A 20,705-nucleotide genomic window follows, 5' to 3' on the forward strand; every position below is an offset into this window, starting at 1 on the left:
CAGGGTCTCTATTTTCAATGGGCGTCCATGAGACGAATTTTTCCCTTTCCTATGCACCTTTACAACTCGTACCTAAGTACACGTGCTAATTTCATGCCATTGTTACAGTTTCATTTTCATACTCGTTCTACTGTTTATCAGGGGGGAAGTCACGTAACCAAATTAATATTCCTTATGCGCCTTACATTTCATGAATGTCAAAAATATTTTGACATCTGTAAAATGTATGCTCTGATCTGATTTCTAGATAATGTATAGCTTTTCCGATGTAGGTAGGTAATTTTTTACAGCATTAAAATTAACAAAACAGAACTGTTACGTGATTTTTTTACAAGTTTTTTTTTTTCTCCTCTCTACATGAAAAAGGAGGAACTTTAGCTAGAATGTAGAAAGCTTTTTTTATTAGGTATACCAAAACATAGGAGATGGAAAAAATAGATAAAATCAGTTTTCGTTCTTGTTGTCTATTAAGAAGAATAAAGTGCTCTGGCAAAAAAGGGACTTTTCCTACGCTTCACGCTTCTAACGTAAAAACAGGGGAAAAAGAATTTTTCTAAACTTTGAAGAATTTTGATTTGTGACTCGAAGAAATACATAATCACGAGTATGTACCTAGGTACCCTGGAGAGGTTCCGAGGTTAACAAATACTTTAACATGACATGTACACCCGGGGGTAGATGGAAAACTATGTTATTCTCCACGCTCGTAATCCGTATGACATGAGCGTGCTAGAAGTTCGTATGAAAGGACACCTAAATTTACATAACATACTAAATATTTACTTCTATGTAGCATCAGCTTTCTGAGAAATAACAAGTAGTCCAGTAAGATGGGGATTTTTCCAGGAAAAAATTCCCAAAGTTTTTTTCTCGACGGTTTTATATGTATTTTTTGGCCCGTAATCCGTATGACATGAGCGTGCTAGAAGTTCGTATGAAAGGCCACCTAAATTTACATAACATATCTACTAAATTTACTTCTATGTAACATCAGCTTTCTGAGAAATAACAAGATGAAGGAACGACTTAGGGAGGGAGGTAGAGTTTCAAATCGAATTCCTATAGGGGAGGTAAACTCTATCACTTATTGCAAGAAATAAGTAGGTAAATATTTATTCCTATAATCTCGTATACTATCATTTCGATATTAAACCGGGAACATTCCTAGAATATTTCCTTGCTCTGTAACTACTTATCCCTTTATTTTGCAACATTAGGTATTTATTTTTCTTTCTACGACAATAAGTATAGCAAGGCTAGTACATAATATGTAATGAAAAAGCATTTTTTTCGCCATTAAGCATTGAGTTTAAATCTAGCACCGAACTTGGACAGCACCTACCCCCCATGAACCTCTTCTTATTAAAGTACCTAGTTGTTTTTATTTCACCATTCTTCCTTTTTCTACAACAGAACTTACAAAACATTGTTTATTTTATCTTGAAACCTCAATCTTGACAGTAATGGGGTGTTTAGGAGACAATTGACGCTTCAACTTGAATTCGAGATCGCTTCAGTTGTTTCCAATGAAACAAGATGGTGGTTGTAGATAAGATAATGATATAGCTACCCAGGTTGATGTAGGTTATGTTCCTATTCCTATATACAATCTTAGCTTCCACGAAATAAAATCCATTATACAGATCCCTCTCTGTAGATGAGGTAATTCTTTGTCGACATGTATTGTATATAGGTACCTATAAGACGTTTTGTTTTCAAATGGCACATGAGCAAATATTTTAGAATACCTATTTAATGTATTATTTACATAATTTATGCAGATAAATTTGTATATGTATTTATGTAGGTATTGTGCTCGAATTTTCTGATTAACGAATTCTTCAAAAAATCTAGACAAAACCTGAATACCGGCCTGATGTAGTTATATGCTTGGTAGTTGTCTTAAAAGGCTTTCGGTCAATTTCTTTGATTTCATTTCCACCCGATTCCAACAACTTGATCAGAGAAAAATATCTGAACACTCAGCTTGCAGGATGCATGCTATCATCTTGGAAATATTGACTTTGAGTTCTACATTAAAACTACTTTGAAAATGATAACTGTTAACAAGTGTCATAAAGTTGTTGAACAGGATTTCAACTTGTCAATAAACTCAATAGAAAGATAATGAAATCGAGTTTCGGATAACTTTGAATCTTGAAGATATTCATCTGTGCCTGGCTATGACTTTACTTACATATTCCAAAGTGTGAAACTCGAAACACCTGAAGCCATTATTAAAACATCTTTTAATGGAAATGGCCATGGGATTTAGGAGTTCATTTACTTTGGTGTTGCATTCTCGGATAAATGTTCTCGTCACAGAACATGTGTGTTGTTTTCCTTATAGGGAATAGAATATTATCATTAGGTAGTTCAACATATTTGAAATACCTATTTACCTATAAGTAGGTATTACCACCATTTATTACCAATCTACCCGCCACCCAACATTTCGCAACGGAAACCATTTTTATTATTTCAATAGGTGGATACAAATATTGTAATAATAATTATATATCATGGAAGTTTTGTCTAGTGTTTGATTATAACAAAATAGTGATGGAGCCATATTTGTATTTCTGTATCCCTTCTTACTCGATATAATTACAAACCCAACTTCCCAGTACTGCTAAAAATCATACCCCCCTCCCCCTCGAATAAAAATGTAATAGGTAAATATGACACATACACACACGCAGATGTAAGCTCGTTAACCCCCCCCCCCCTGGTTCAACAAGAATTGACCAGAATATCGTTCCAGATAGTAAAACCGACTATATACAGCGAATTGTTTCAGCCGATAAGCGATATACGAATAGTCACAATGATTGTCAATGTGCAGTAATTACAGACGAGTAGACTATACTGATAAAATATATGATGCAATGGAAGAACAGGAAATTTTATTTTCCTCGTTAGTGTTGACTAATGTATGACATTTGATTTGTTGTGGTTCACAGGTATTTGGGGGCAGCGGCCATGCAGTCTGCTATGCCACCCCATCAACGACATTACCCAGTACCATTTGGACTGCCACAACTAGAGCCACTGGGATACCCGCAAGGTAAAATTTAAACTTTATCTATACATCATATTTTAGATACTTGGGTACATACGTAGAACTTTATTGTTTTGACCTCACATAGTGAAAATATTTCTTTTTCCTTTGAGTTGAAACGAGAACTTTGTAAAACATTAGTTATTTAAGATTTTTTTTTTTTTTTCAGTTAGGCACTTTAACACTCTTTTGTCGTTCACGTTGACCCCTCTAGATCTTCGTACCTATAACTACCTATGTCTCCCCGTGTTATAGGCTATTTTCCGGTTCGTTTTTGTTAAGCTACGCCGAGCAAGACCACTAAATGGATGAGTGACATGAACGGCGATGCCTTAAGGATTTACTAGCAGAAATCGGCTAGTGTTTCATAGAACATTAAAACTTTTTCCTCTCTTATTATCAATTCATTTTATTAATTTTCCATGAAATGTTTGAAAGGAAAAATGAATATTGATGATGGTATCCACTATCCACGCATTATGACATGTAGGTAATATGCAAGGAAAAATATAATTGTCATCTTGGATTGTAAAAACATCTGATTCGATATGGTCACACAAGTCGTGAAATTGTGAAAATTTTTAGCATCCAAGTACCTAATACTAATAAATAATGAGTTTGCAGAAATATCTGTTGAACTCACAAACATTTCGCGAAAGTTTTTCATTAGTTCAAACTAAGAAGACCTAAACAAAGTGGAATCTTTAAAGATTGAAAATTGAAAGGGAGAAAATATCTATACCTAGGTATTACCTACAGAGATATTTTTTCACAAAATCGTATCAGTTTTTGCACTTCTGCATGATGAGCTTCATAAGATTTGTGCACAATAAAAAGTTTATTCAAGTACCTACCTATATTTGTGAGTGTAATGAAATATTTGTTGGGTAACAACAGTTTATTTTATTGGAATTGGAAATAAAGAAACAAGAGTGGGGATGAGATGGGAATTGCAACAGCTGATCCATGTCACCAATTCAATCAAAACGTCCCCTTCTCTTCCAGTTTTGTTGTCTCACTCCCAAATCAAATTATTTTCATATTTCTCTGTTTACTCTATCAAACCTCAGTTAGTGGGTAACAGTTTGCTTGCTTTCTCTGCTGGAAATACACAAGGATCTTTGTTTTGTGCTGACATTAAGGGACTGTTTGTTACCTACCTCGGTAGGTTCGTAGGTCTTTATGAAATATGAGAAGTCAAGAAAGTTTGACCGTTTACCAATACATAGTTTTCTAAAGATGTTCCTCTTCATCATACTCTAGTAAAGTTGAGGTTAGGTATGTTGACCGTTACGTTCTAAATCATTTGTCAATCCAGCTTTCCATATCCATGTAGAAAAAAAATATTTCCTGGTGACACAAACGAGATAAAAAATAAATAAATGGATTTTCCAAACAATTCATTGGATTGTTTTTATATGCCAGCGTAAAAACATTAATTGAATAGCGGGCTATAGCGGGAAGATAGAAGATATTATAGGAAGGGTGAATTTGTTTAGAGGGAGGGCCATGAAATGTATGGATACGCGAGATAATAGAGTTGTTACGTGATAAGAACTTGGTGACGGCTCTTATGTTATGCAAAGCCAGGGAGAACACATTACGAGTATAGGGGAGCTATCTGAAACTGAAATTGAATTAGCTATGACATCAGTTAGCACTCACTTTTGATTCCTAATTTTCAAAATTAGATTCATCTCCCAATCTTCTCTCTTGGTAGCCTTTATAAAGTTAGTGAATTTCTGCGTTTCTAACCATTCTTGTGATTTTTCCTCTTTATCCCATTTTATTCATTGATATATATACCCGTACCTATACCTACTCTTGCTAAAGTAATCTTCACTAAACTAATTTACACCTTTTTTTTCTACTTCGATTCTTTGGTATTTCTTCAGAATTCTGAACTTTTGGCAACTTATTGATTTTCACATTTCAAAAGAAAGTTTTAATCTCCATCACTTTTAAGTAGGTAGGTACTTTTGTTTAGGAAACGTGGTGCTTACACCTAGAACTACATTTTGCAATTGTCAAATTCAATCGACGAGAAAAATCCTAGGTAGGTATATTTAAAAGATTTTTTTGAACTCTTCAGTTTTTCTATTTGAAAATGTTGTCTCCATAAAAATTTGGTGATAAAAGGCAAATAGTTCGTTGTTTCGTATGCAGTATGCACTATGCAATAATATCTTTTATTTTGATGGTATTTAATTAATTAATCGTATGGTATGTTATATTTTGCATCAAAAGAAGGACAAAAAAAATAAGTACAATACAAAGATAAGATAGAACAAAATAAATGGACTAACTACCTAACTAAACATTGAGATCTAATTGGTTAATGTATTATAATTAGGTATTCTCATTTTGGTTTGGTTTTGGCTCCGACTGCCAAAGCATTATAACACCAACCTGTTTGTTTCCTTGGTGGTGCGGTGGTGATTTCAGTATTTCACAATTCTCATTGTTCAACGAGAAAATAAAAACACTTCTTAGCACGTGACGAACTTGTCACCAATATTAACCCAATATGTAGGTACCTATGTATGTGTTTTGGTTAAGTCTGGGAAGTTTAGGCAAAAATCGGGAAACAAGACCTAGACATATTTTGACGGGTATTGAATATAACAACTATAGCGTAGGAGAAAGATGATTTGATTCGATGAATAGCAACACAGAAAGAGTTTGTGATTTAGTGCCCTGTAACAATAATTTTTATATGAATGTTGTCACCTGATGGGTGTCCTAGGACAGAAAGGGTTAACTTAAGTATATCAGCTTATGTACCACATTAAACACAATAAATGCTAATGGCAATTCAATAAGAAATAAAACCTCAACATAACAGCATGGAACTATAAAAGATCAGGGGAAGGTTGCTCATGCAGTGTATCTAGTACTTTCCTGGATTTCAACACTTTCCTTGAAATGTATCATCCCCTAGAAATAATTAAATATTCCAATATAGGAACCTATAGTATTACTTAAGGCAGCTTTGACTTGAAAAAAGAAGTTTCCTCCAAATCAGCAACACTTTGATATTCGAGGTAGAAGAAATATGATTGACCTCAAACTCGAATAAGGAACCAGACAGTCAGGTTTCCCCCATCACCAACACAAGAGAATAAGATCGCAATAGTATAGTAATGTTGAAACTCAATTTAATGCACGGTCATGCCAATTTCACAATAATTAAAATGATAAATAACAATACTAGCAAGAACCGTAATAATAATTATAATATCTACAGGACGTAAACATTGGTGATTGTTTTCATTTTTGCGAAGGTGTTTAGTAAGTTTGAAACACTGGCGTGCTCAGGCCGGAACTTGGCCTGGCGCACTGCCGTGCGCCTAGATACATAATGCAACAAAGGAAGAATAATAATTAGGTAGAAAATCCAACTTTCTGATGGTCTTGCAATGTTTACTCTATTTGGTAATACAATCATATTTTGTTCCATATCTTTTAAAATACAAATCCATAAGGGTTTAGAAACAAAAATGAGAAACTATCTAATCCCTTCTGTTTTTAATGCGTCTAATATGATTGTTGGTAGTGTTATTGTTTTAGGGTTTATCATTTCTAAATGCTCTCCAGGATTAACGTCTTGAATTCTATGTCCAGATTTGTCTCTTGTTAATCTCGTTATCATACTCCACATTGCTCTTGATATAAACTTTACAGTTTACACTATACATAGATAGGTATAATTTTATTGTTATCGGGTAAAGCCTCTTACAAGTTACATTCAGACTGGGGATTTGGGTGACATATTGTTCTCCTTTTTACTTTCCTTACCTTATAGGAAGGAAAGTAATGTAATCGGGTCAAATTTTGGATGGTCAGTTTTTAGACAGAGCTTCGCCAAAACACGCTTGGCGGCATTTCGGCCGCTTTTTGGCGGTTTTCGGTGTAATTCAATAATAATATCTCGGGAACGGTATGAGCTAGAGACTTGAAATTTGGTATGAAGTCCACAAATGTGACAAGGATGCAACACTAAACTTTTGGTTAGGACAGTGGTTGCAGTTGGCGGCATTTCGGCCGCTTCTTGGCGGCTTTCGACCACTTTTTGGTGGTTTTCAGCTATACTGACTAAACAGTTAGAGATATTGTAAAAGTTACAATAGAAGAACACTCAAACAAGCATCTTTCAATAGGATAAGGAAAGTCGTGTGATGTTCACACCAGATTTTTTGTTCGTCTTTTCTGATGAGAACACCATGTTTGATTAGGAAGGAATTACCATTGGATTGACAATTAGAATTACATACATGGCTCATTCTACAAAACAAGTTGATGGGAGGTAGATATAGACATCAGTAAATAAAATATTGACACAACTAGGATTAGTTTGTTGAGTGTATTTGGTTTCATTGATTATCTTAAGCTCTTGAATTTTCAACTGTCTCATATGGGTGGTCAATAGTTATTAGATGGATATTTCGTGTTTAGGGTGTTATAATGTCCTAAGACCTGTGAACTTTTCTATTTGACAGAATTTTATGAAATTTCCAAGTTATGTCATTTACGGCCCTTCTTTAAGAGGAGCTAAGAGATATTAAAAGATGTTTATACCCTCGTGGGAGTTTCGTTACATCAAATAATAAGTATGTAAAGAAGAGAGACAATATTGAAAGGATTAAATAAAATCAAATTCCACCAATATTTATTTCTCTTTCTTAGCAAATTGAAGAGTATTTTGGAGTTACAAGAAAAAGTAATAAATATATCCTAAATGTAAATAAGAATGCCTTCAATAAGTATAACTTATTTCTAACTGAGCGATATTCAATATTTTTTCTATTATAATGGGTAAATTATTATAATTAGCTGTGATTGATCTTTCTATTTATTAATACTACTATACTAAGATACTTAGCCAATAGCTATTGATATTGGTACTCAATCTTTGGAGCTTTTAATTGATTTTGCCATGTAAAATAAATACCTAATAGATCAATAACTCTTAAGTTATGGCATTCTTACATACTGCTTATTCACGCGACGCACCGCTTTACAGATATTACATGGGTGAAATTGCCATCTCCACCAAAAAAATAATACATTTTAAATTCAAGAATTCAATTTTCCCCCATGAACCTCTTCTTATTAAAGTACCTAGTTGTTTTTATTTCACCATTCTTCCTTTTTCTACAACAGAACTTACAAAACATTGTTTATTTTATCTTGAAACCTCAATCTTGACAGTAATGGGGTGTTTAGGAGACAATTGACGCTTCAACTTGAATTCGAGATCGCTTCAGTTGTTTCCAATGAAACAAGATGGTGGTTGTAGATAAGATAATGATATAGCTACCCAGGTTGATGTAGGTTATGTTCCTATTCCTATATACAATCTTAGCTTCCACGAAATAAAATCCATTATACAGATCCCTCTCTGTAGATGAGGTAATTCTTTGTCGACATGTATTGTATATAGGTACCTATAAGACGTTTTGTTTTCAAATGGCACATGAGCAAATATTTTAGAATACCTATTTAATGTATTATTTACATAATTTATGCAGATAAATTTGTATATGTATTTATGTAGGTATTGTGCTCGAATTTTCTGATTAACGAATTCTTCAAAAAATCTAGACAAAACCTGAATACCGGCCTGATGTAGTTATATGCTTGGTAGTTGTCTTAAAAGGCTTTCGGTCAATTTCTTTGATTTCATTTCCACCCGATTCCAACAACTTGATCAGAGAAAAATATCTGAACACTCAGCTTGCAGGATGCATGCTATCATCTTGGAAATATTGACTTTGAGTTCTACATTAAAACTACTTTGAAAATGATAACTGTTAACAAGTGTCATAAAGTTGTTGAACAGGATTTCAACTTGTCAATAAACTCAATAGAAAGATAATGAAATCGAGTTTCGGATAACTTTGAATCTTGAAGATATTCATCTGTGCCTGGCTATGACTTTACTTACATATTCCAAAGTGTGAAACTCGAAACACCTGAAGCCATTATTAAAACATCTTTTAATGGAAATGGCCATGGGATTTAGGAGTTCATTTACTTTGGTGTTGCATTCTCGGATAAATGTTCTCGTCACAGAACATGTGTGTTGTTTTCCTTATAGGGAATAGAATATTATCATTAGGTAGTTCAACATATTTGAAATACCTATTTACCTATAAGTAGGTATTACCACCATTTATTACCAATCTACCCGCCACCCAACATTTCGCAACGGAAACCATTTTTATTATTTCAATAGGTGGATACAAATATTGTAATAATAATTATATATCATGGAAGTTTTGTCTAGTGTTTGATTATAACAAAATAGTGATGGAGCCATATTTGTATTTCTGTATCCCTTCTTACTCGATATAATTACAAACCCAACTTCCCGTAATAACTAAAAATCATACCCCCCTCCCCCTCGAATAAAAATGTAATAGGTAAATATGACACATACACACACGCAGATGTAAGCTCGTTAACCCCCCCCCCCCCCCGGTCTAAAAAAAAAAAAACAAAAAATTTTTTTTTTTTTTCAGTTAGGCACTTTAACACTCTTTTGTCGTTCACGTTGACCCCTCTAGATCTTCGTACCTATAACTACCTATGTCTTGATTATGAATTTACATACCCAACTTTTGAGAACAAATTTTATGATTAACTTTTCTCAATAAATCCATGTGAATTGTGGACACACTTTTATTGTTAGCATTCTACTCTCCAAGTTGAGGTTTCAAAAGTTTCCTTCTAAATCTAAACAAAACCTACGCAATTCTCGAGTTCTTTCTACACCAGAATTCTCAGAAATTACAATTATAGTAGGTAGGTATTTTTTTCTTTTTACTACAAGCACACTTTCAGTATGGTGTCTTGCCACAAATGGAAACAAAAGAGTATCTTTTACCTTGACACGATCCTTGTTTGAATCTTGTGGCTACTCAAACTTCAGGCCTGGAACAATAGTTCAGGCACAGTAGTTAAGTATATCATCTCAAGTCTCGTAAGGTACCTACTCTCCTTCTCGATCCAGGCCTGTCCAAGTTAGAACACAAGACTCGGGGAATATATTATGCAAAGGAAACCACAACAAAGACGATGATTTTGTTGAAATACACAAAGCACAAGACCTTATTCACCGTATATTATCACATCAAAAGTTTATTACCCTCTTCAACTTTCTTGCAATGATCTGGTCTGATCTCTGACCTTTAAATCATACTCGCGACTCGACTGATGCTTCTGATTACTAGAGACCTTTGTTTTGTCCTGTGTTACCTATACTTATAGGTTAAATAACTTCTTGGGTGTTAATAATAATGGTACCTATTGGTGCAAAAGTTTGTTTACATATCTAATACACACAATTGTAGATATTATATCGTTTACCAAGTCCTAAAGTTATTTTAATAAGTTAGTGTCATCAAATTTCCTTTACAAGTTCCGAAATTGACTTTTTAGCACATTAATGAGTAAAATAAGAGACTCGGTCAGAATGCATGATGCATCACGAAATGAAAATATTTGAACAGGATGAAAATGATTTCCTCTCTACAATAAAAACAGACAAACATTCAACAGGGCGGGAGCAAGTACAAACAAATTGCATTAAATCTCTTCTCCTCCCCGTAGTTTTTGTTTTCCCTGAAAATGCCCGCGGGCAGAATACATCACCCTGCGCGATGCCGATGCCGTGTGCTTGTACTCAAGTCAATAGCTCCCCCAGCACCCAGCAGCTATTTGTACTGTATCACAATACTACTGCATGGTGTTGGAATATTTGTGTTTATAATTATGACGCTTCATTTAAAACAACAGAGGTGAGAGCTGACGACCGTATGCAAATATTGATAAAGCTTTTTCCAAAACAATTACTCCGAAAGAGAGCCTCGAGAATATTCTAGCTATGACATCAATCGAGAATTTTTTACTCATGTTTATTAACATACATAGAGTATCAATCCTTTAGTTTTAGAATTTTATTTTTCTTTTGTGTCAGTCACTTTGAAGATGCTAAACCATTACCGAATACCGAAGCATCATAATAACTTCAAGGCAGAAATAAATTCCAAGTTGTAGACAACTTCATAATAAAAATTAAAACATTTCTGAAAATAATATCAGTGTTCATTAATTATCGTAAAAAACAACGGAGTGGGAATTGATCTTCAAAGATCCCTGGCAATAATAATAATTACCCCCATATGATCTTCAAGCAGCGGTACTTTCAGAATACTAAAACAGTCAACACGTAAATGAGCAATACAAGATAATAATATATCATTTAAGTGCCCATAAAAATTACCAGCACCAGGGTCATAAATTACCTAATAAGCTCATAAGACATAACTCTTATTAAACTTATGACTTGTAAGCTACTGCAATGCTACTCAATATGCAGACGATAGGTACTATAACCTATGCTGTTTCTTCATATTTCTCATATCTTACCCAGACTGTAAATTATTGGAATCATTATGAATCCTCCTAGGAATTCACTAACGTACATTGTACATACCTATACCTACGTATGATATAATCAACACTTTGAAAACAGAAATTTTATCAATACCTCTAACAGAATTAGAATGTTCTCGTTCCTATACTCTCATCTTTCTTTGGCAATGTTGATTGACGTCTCAACATTCTTACTTGGAATTGGAAGGTCAAATGAATTCTTTTTGATATTAGATAATATCATCAATGATTTTTTTCCCCTGGCGCGACTATTTTCAAAAGAGACAATCACACACGGGCGAAATTGGAATATCTCAATTACATTATTTGTAAAGGCAGAGGAGAAAAGATCTTTTCGAATGAAAATCACGTACCACCTTAGAGCAGGGTGTTGGAAACGGTTCAGAAACTAGGATTGAAATTCAATAGCCTAGTTAGATGTAGGTACCTTTCTTAAGAATTTATATGGTGTGATATAGGTTTATGTAATATGATACCATCAAAATAATATGGCACATGTCGACAGATTAGTTCATTTTTCTTTAACTATGTAAAATGCTCTGAAAATATATATCTATATTTTTTTTCTATACACGTAGGTAAAGGTGTAATGTGTATATCTATAGAAGAAAATAATACTTATCATACTTACCTGGTGATTGCATTAAACAAACAAACCCAAAGTCAGAAGAAAAAAAAACGAGCAATTTGGGAATTTAGTTACCTACTTCAAAATCTAATATATAAAAATGAATGTGTGTGTGTGTTTGAACTTTATGCCTGGCCAAACCGCTCATCCGATTGCTATGAAACTTTGTCAACTTATTGCTTGCACCCCCGTGTTATAGGCTATTTTCCGGTTCGTTTTTGTTAAGCTACGCCGAGCAAGACCACTAAATGGATGAGTGACATGAACGGCGATGCCTTAAGGATTTACTAGCAGAAATCGGCTAGTGTTTCATAGAACATTAAAACTTTTTCCTCTCTTATTATCAATTCATTTTATTAATTTTCCATGAAATGTTTGAAAGGAAAAATGAATATTGATGATGGTATCCACTATCCACGCATTATGACATGTAGGTAATATGCAAGGAAAAATATAATTGTCATCTTGGATTGTAAAAACATCTGATTCGATATGGTCACACAAGTCGTGAAATTGTGAAAATTTTTAGCATCCAAGTACCTAATACTAATAAATAATGAGTTTGCAGAAATATCTGTTGAACTCACAAACATTTCGCGAAAGTTTTTCATTAGTTCAAACTAAGAAGACCTAAACAAAGTGGAATCTTTAAAGATTGAAAATTGAAAGGGAGAAAATATCTATACCTAGGTATTACCTACAGAGATATTTTTTCACAAAATCGTATCAGTTTTTGCACTTCTGCATGATGAGCTTCATAAGATTTGTGCACAATAAAAAGTTTATTCAAGTACCTACCTATATTTGTGAGTGTAATGAAATATTTGTTGGGTAACAACAGTTTATTTTATTGGAATTGGAAATAAAGAAACAAGAGTGGGGATGAGATGGGAATTGCAACAGCTGATCCATGTCACCAATTCAATCAAAACGTCCCCTTCTCTTCCAGTTTTGTTGTCTCACTCCCAAATCAAATTATTTTCATATTTCTCTGTTTACTCTATCAAACCTCAGTTAGTGGGTAACAGTTTGCTTGCTTTCTCTGCTGGAAATACACAAGGATCTTTGTTTTGTGCTGACATTAAGGGACTGTTTGTTACCTACCTCGGTAGGTTCGTAGGTCTTTATGAAATATGAGAAGTCAAGAAAGTTTGACCGTTTACCAATACATAGTTTTCTAAAGATGTTCCTCTTCATCATACTCTAGTAAAGTTGAGGTTAGGTATGTTGACCGTTACGTTCTAAATCATTTGTCAATCCAGCTTTCCATATCCATGTAGAAAAAAAATATTTCCTGGTGACACAAACGAGATAAAAAATAAATAAATGGATTTTCCAAACAATTCATTGGATTGTTTTTATATGCCAGCGTAAAAACATTAATTGAATAGCGGGCTATAGCGGGAAGATAGAAGATATTATAGGAAGGGTGAATTTGTTTAGAGGGAGGGCCATGAAATGTATGGATACGCGAGATAATAGAGTTGTTACGTGATAAGAACTTGGTGACGGCTCTTATGTTATGCAAAGCCAGGGAGAACACATTACGAGTATAGGGGAGCTATCTGAAACTGAAATTGAATTAGCTATGACATCAGTTAGCACTCACTTTTGATTCCTAATTTTCAAAATTAGATTCATCTCCCAATCTTCTCTCTTGGTAGCCTTTATAAAGTTAGTGAATTTCTGCGTTTCTAACCATTCTTGTGATTTTTCCTCTTTATCCCATTTTATTCATTGATATATATACCCGTACCTATACCTACTCTTGCTAAAGTAATCTTCACTAAACTAATTTACACCTTTTTTTTCTACTTCGATTCTTTGGTATTTCTTCAGAATTCTGAACTTTTGGCAACTTATTGATTTTCACATTTCAAAAGAAAGTTTTAATCTCCATCACTTTTAAGTAGGTAGGTACTTTTGTTTAGGAAACGTGGTGCTTACACCTAGAACTACATTTTGCAATTGTCAAATTCAATCGACGAGAAAAATCCTAGGTAGGTATATTTAAAAGATTTTTTTGAACTCTTCAGTTTTTCTATTTGAAAATGTTGTCACCATAAAAATTTGGTGATAAAAGGCAAATAGTTCGTTGTTTCGTATGCAGTATGCACTATGCAATAATATCTTTTATTTTGATGGTATCGATTTTCTACAAATTGGTATTCTATACTCGTTCTATTTTTGATTTTTCTTTTCAAACCTCTGGTTGAATGTCTCTTTCAACAAAATAACGTAGGTCGGTATCTATGTACCTATGTTTGGGCTCGTCTGTTATTTTCATTTGATGTTGACCCATTTCATTTGGTGTCGGTACATATTTTGACACTTGCAATATTATCCTCGCAGCTATTGTAATGTTGTTTCTATTGTCATTTGATGTGATGCAGCCTCCTGTTGCTGTCAATATGTTTCTATGACCTCTAATGTATTATTTCCATAGAATGTGTGTTTGAAATAGATTCCATACATCTCTATTATTTTGTTCATAATATTAGATTTTCTGTTTAAATGAAAATATTTAACACTTTTCTTCAAACTTTTGTATTTAATGTACCTAGTGTCTTGAATGTAGGCAATATTGTGGTGATGAAGTTGGAGGTCATGTTTAGAAAAAAATAATAATAATAATAAAATAAAAATGTTATTCCATTATAGTTACCTATATGAAGTCTTTAAACGTTTTTTAATTACGAGTACCATCCCATAATCTCACCTTTGTCTGCATGCTTTTGATAAAAATAAATAAATAAATACCTAGTTCATGTTTTAAAACCTACCCAATGAAATAGGTACCTACATTTATATCTAGGTAGGTAGCAGTACATTCTACATTTAAAAATTCAAGAGTCCATTTATGGCATACCTAATTTAAGAATGAAACTACAGTTGTGAAATCAGTAAACAACTCGAGAACATTAAAAAAGTTCATAAATAATACGAACTCACAAGATTTATGAGTTTAGTCAAATGTTCAGCCACATGATAGTCTACGCTAAACCATTTTTTCAACACAGGTGTTAAATTTTTGGTCTGGATTTAAGTCACCTGTGATTGCACAGGGAGTGGTCAGATATATAGGTATTGTTATATTTTTTGAATTTTACGACCCATTATGCTTGTATTTAAATTCGAAAAATCGGATGACCGATCCAACCTTTTCTTAATTATTTGCTGATTTAGACGCCCAAGGAGAATATATTTGCGACTTTTAGCATTTTGGGACAATGGGACTTTTAATGTTAAGGTATATTGGTAACACGTGCCTTTGGACACCTCGTTTGAACAGGATTGTACGTAGGTAGGTATATTATTGGTCTATTTACTGTTTACTCTTCTTCATTTAAGCTGATTACGATGGTATTACTGTCGTGTGATCCCTTTTTAAACGGCTTGTTCTGTTTAGAATAGCGTTTTGCATACGTATTAGTTTGACTCAAGGTCTAGGTAAGGTTTCTATAGCAAGGTGTGTAATCTTTTAATTCGACTTTTCTTCTCTTTGGGTAATCCTCAGCTACCCTAAATGTGTGACTAGGTATTAGGTATACAGTTTTCAGTAGTTTCTAATGTATATTTATTTATATTATTACCTATTATTATTTTGTATCTTATCCACTCATTATTTTTACTGTGCTGATGATGAATTTTCAGTTTTTCATAGATTTATATTCTAAAGTTAAAAATAAAATATTTTTGATGTCCTATATGATTACCTATATGTAGATTCTTGCATTCAATTTTGCTAGCTCAGGTCCCTTCACATCAGGAATATCTCGAAGGTTGTCAGAAAGAAGTGAACTGTACAGAATATAGGTATACCCATCTCCTTCTCTCTCTCTCTCTCCTCTCACGTATGTACCTACATATGTATTATAAATATTAATAAAATATTTCATACCTAGATATAAAATGGTAACTTTTTTTGAAAAGAAAAAAGCGTAACGGGAGAACTGAAGGCAAAGAGAGAAAGAGGGAAGAGGGGGGGGGGGGGTTAAGCGGGATAAATTGTACATTTTTAAAAATAAAATTATTTCAGAAATTATTATAATTATTAAAAGAATTTGGACGACGGAATTGTCTTTTTCTTCTGTTTCGCTTTTCAGAGTGTTTGAGATGGAGTAAGTATTGTATGTAAACTCTTTGTTTCACCATAGGTAATACATAACGACATACCTACATGCATAATAAACCGTTTGTCCAATTTGAATGACACTTAGCTAACACAGTTAACTTCTACAGAACCTTGGCATTTTTCTGGAGTTCTACAATTAAGTGAACCACTAACTCATACATTTAGAGATGAAGATATCGACATCTTACAATACATGAAACAGAACTCACAGGGGAGATGGAGTACGGAACATGAATGTTAAGCTGTGGAAACATCAGAAGCATTGCAAATGGTCTCAGCAAATCTACCAGGGCCAGGGCCGTTTATCGTTATAGGTAATTGTAATAACAGGTATTCAGGTTGTAGGGGATAGGATAGCAAGATGAAGAGGGGGAGGAATGCCACTCACCTGGTGTGTTTCTTCACCTTACTTTGTTGCCGGCGTTATCCTTTTTCCTTTGGGGTGTGGATTGGAAAAGGTGTGCACTGTGTGGACTGTATTGCTTGATATGTAGCGTGTGGTGTCTGGTGTGGCACTTTAGGAAAGAACGAACATGGGGAGCAAAGAGAGCCCAAGTATACATAAATATAATAAATATACATCACACAGAGAAGGAGAGGATATACAGACAGAAAGAGCCAACAAACACATGGAGGTATATATTATTTCTACCGAAGAAAATGTTACGTAAAATATAGCAGCCCACAAAGTAGACGAGGAGATTGAGAATTCAATATTCCCTAGAACCAAGAGAGAGATACAATGTGGACAAATTTAGGTAATACCTAGGTATGTTGAGATGACACCGGTATTCATCACCGACTGGGAAAGAATATTTGTTATTGACAAAAGCATTATTATTGATAAAAGCACAAAAATGTACTTGTACTTACATATTTACATAATATTATATTATTGATAAATTGATATTATGCGCGTTGTAAACTTTTCCTTTTGAACTTACTGAATGCAATATCATACCATAGAGAGGCTGGGCGTAAGAGATTAATTTATTTATTGCGACGTAATGTTTTGTTAATACCTACATATTTCGGTAGATACTTGCATCTATAATATCTTCTTTGAATGTGTTCCTCATATCCCACAGAACATAACCATGTCCTTTGATGCCCCGGGTTTTGGAACTTTTTTTTCTTTGAAACCGAAACGAAAGCTCGGAGAAAAGTAATCTTCGTGACATGTTGGGACATTTTTTTCTTATTCTTATATTCAATGTGTTGAAATCGAAATTTTATTTGAAATCTTCCTCTCTAAATATTCTCTCCTCCTCTTGTTCTTGTTTGCAGGAATGAACCCAAGGAAACAAAGGCGGGAAAGGACCACATTTACCAGAGCTCAATTAGACATTTTAGAATCTCTGTTCGGAAAAACAAGGTACCCTGATATCTTCATGAGAGAGGAAGTAGCACTGAAAATCAATCTACCGGAATCTAGAGTACAGGTAAGACTGGCGTACTAATAGGTACATCTACATATACTTATTGACAATATTTAGACAAGAAATGAACCATGTTAAAGTTTAATTTACTAAATTGGAACACAAAGTCTCCCTCCTCCACATCATTAAATTAACAAGAATAATCCTCAACACACACACACACACAACCTACTTGAAGCGAAGAACAAAGAAAAGAATGGAGAATGTCTAACGGGGCAATTCAAACTAATTGTAGAAGAGCTTGATGCCAGCAAAGGGGAGCATAACAAATATGATGTGAGTCTCTGAAAGCTTAAAACACAACAAGCGTAGGGAGACCTTGATTCAAAAAGCACAAAAAGTCAGACAGGTAAAAAACCTTTGTCGAAGAAGATAAGAGATCAGTTTTATTCCATCATAATTAATCAAATGAAAAGCAGGCGAACATAAATAACTAAGCCGTACTTATACAGAAGATCAGCATTCTAATATCTGTGCATTTGAAAATGATGTGCCGAATGAAATGAATAAATATACAACATACAAAAGCTCTAAAATATTGTACTCAATGAAAGCAGAGTGAAAGATACTGATCAAAACACGAAAGAAAAGTTCTTTGTTAAACTTTTTCAAAGTTTTAAATTTCATACGCTGACAATTAGTGTAATTGGTGCGATGATTAAATTCGGCAATTTGTATGATAGATTGTCTTCAAAACTTTTGATTATATCCCCCCCCCCCAAAGATGTTTCATAACTATAAAAAGAAGGTGGATATTTTTAAAACTTTACTCGAAGAAAATAATAAGTATCAAAATTTTGGGAGGAAACCATTTGGTTCCCAAAACTCTTTGAAAAAAAAAATAGTTGGTTCTCAAATTTGGGTAGGTCAAAGTATCTATTGAGTACTCGACTTAAATTGATACCTGATTTATCTCGAGTTAGACCATCATTCCTATTGTACTGAGCTTTTAGCGTATCCCTTGAAAAAAGTCTTGAACTTAGGTATACCTAGCTATGTTATAGAGAGAGGGAGAGAATCATTGCTGCTTTCATTAAAAAATAATAATAAAAACTCAAATAGCTACTTGATATTGCACAACCTGCTGTGAGAGCAAACTAAGATATTCCGGAAAATGAGTTTCCAATAAACATGATGTAAACAAACAGGCTTACCAATATTTACATTTTCCGATATACTTAATAAATCAAGAGGTACGAGTACTTCAGCTATTATATCTCTATATAGTGTATTATTGCTCTTAGGGGTTTTATTAATATTTCATATTGAAACTTCTTAATTTGGAAGGCAAATGTTTCACCACTACAAGTACGAGTAACTACTTTTATTTCTTACAGATCCCCCTTTTATTTCTCTGTTTTCCAGGTTTGGTTCAAAAACCGACGAGCAAAGTGTCGATCTCAACAGCAACAAATACAACAAAGCCGAAGTTCGCGAAACAATTCCTCATCAGGCACATCCTCTAGTCCTAGATCCATCCAACGTCCTTCCAACACCACTTCCACAACATCACAGCCTTCGGTCAAAATCAAAGCCAAAAGCGAAAACGTGATTGTGAAGACCGAAGTACCTGATCTGGTGAAGTCCTCATCACCGTCTCAGCAAGCTTACTCCACTGTCCTAGGGAGAATCAACTCTCCTACCACCCCTACCGGTAGTGCCCAATCCTCTGGCATCACCACACCCAGTCCCCCTCTAACACCGGGCAGCAACTCTAGCAGCTACCCACCGCAAGACTTTGCCTCCTCCTTCAACTCCTTCTGCTGGGGTCCTGGTCCTGGGCCCACCTCCAACACGAGTATGAATGGGTACTCCCATCAGAACTATGGCTACTATCATGACTACTACTCAAATCCTAACTCAGCCTCCCACCACCACTATCACCAGAGTTCTCATCCTGTCATGTCCTATGACTCCTCTCCTCACTATCAACATCATCCTGCCCAATCCTTCACCTCCAGGATCTACCCCACCACCACGGGCGAGTGCAATGAGTACATTACGCCCCATCATTTTGTTTAGCCCTAACGTCTTGAGTCATGTAGATAATGTGTAAAGTAAGAGTACCCTCTGCCCTGCCTGGGTACTTTCAGTATTGTGTTCCTTTGAAAATAATTGTTTAGAATAACGGGATGGGCTTGAATAGTTCAAGTTTGTCCCTGCATGTAAAGTATATACTTAGTATACATTGTATACTCTGAATTCGGAATGACAGCATATACGTCGACTTTAGCTTGTTGTCATTATCATTACACATATGTAGGTATGTAAAGTTTTGGTTCATACTATGAGAAACACCTGTTATGTAGGTACCTATCTGTTTACGTATAACATTATTTAATTGCTGAATTATGGACATACCAAGTTGAACTTGATTTCTCATAAATTAATTAATAATTTTATTATGTTAGGTATGCTGCTTTTTTAGAAATATCAAATCAGATGATAACGGTCAGGTCAACTTAATATTGATATCTTTATGGTTCTAAAAACATTATTTCCTTTCTTTCTCTGGAAAAAAGAAAACATACCTCTTTATTTTTTAATTGTTCTTTGTTAGGCTTTGACCCAATGCCACGTAATTATTGGACATTCCTACCCCCTTAACTAGATTATTGTAAATCAATAAGACAAATTTGTAATTCTATTTATCATGCAAATAAATTGTAGGGTAAGTGTACCATTTATTCACCCACCTAAAAAACGTACCATTTATTGGCCCACCTGACCACATTTATTTTTCTAATTTTTGTTTTTATGACTACAATTTTTGAATAGCACTGGTTCGATAGCAGTCTTTAAGCCCTTTCTTTTGGTGAAATTGGATCTTGAAAAAGTTCGTCCAGTTCAGACTTATGTGGCGTATGGTACAGGTAATGGCCAATAAATGGTACGTTTTTTAGGTGGGCGAATAAATGGTACACTTACCCTAATAGATTTTTAAAAATAATAAAATTATTTCAGAAATTATTATAATTATTA

At 34.2% G+C, this 20,705-nt stretch overlaps 1 protein-coding gene across 1 annotated transcript; it reads left to right on the plus strand.

Moving 5' to 3' along the window:
- Positions 1–2,962: 2,962 nt before the first annotated feature.
- On the plus strand, positions 2,963–20,364 carry LOC103510502 (homeobox protein OTX1 A-like). Its single transcript, XM_008475176.3, has 3 exons — positions 2,963–3,067; positions 17,572–17,726; positions 19,089–20,364. The coding sequence occupies exons 1-3, from the start codon at positions 2,983–2,985 to the stop codon at positions 19,743–19,745; spliced, it is 897 nt and encodes a 298-aa protein (XP_008473398.2). The 5' UTR covers positions 2,963–2,982; the 3' UTR covers positions 19,746–20,364.
- The last annotated feature ends 341 nt before the right edge of the window (positions 20,365–20,705 follow it).

Source organism: Diaphorina citri, unplaced genomic scaffold (genome assembly GCF_000475195.1).
Source record: "Diaphorina citri unplaced genomic scaffold, Diaci psyllid genome assembly version 1.1 scaffold606, whole genome shotgun sequence".
NCBI lineage: Eukaryota > Metazoa > Arthropoda > Insecta > Hemiptera > Psyllidae > Diaphorina > Diaphorina citri.

Bases quoted from the DNA above. Each gene is read 5' to 3' on its own strand.
- LOC103510502 (XM_008475176.3), top strand. From the start codon at position 2,983: ATGCAGTCTGCTATGCCACCCCATCAACGACATTACCCAGTACCATTT. The intron at 3,068-17,571 runs GTAAAATTTAAA...TCTTGTTTGCAG, and splicing joins GCCACTGGGATACCCGCAAG to GAATGAACCCAAGGAAACAA. The intron at 17,727-19,088 runs GTAAGACTGGCG...TCTGTTTTCCAG, and splicing joins TACCGGAATCTAGAGTACAG to GTTTGGTTCAAAAACCGACG.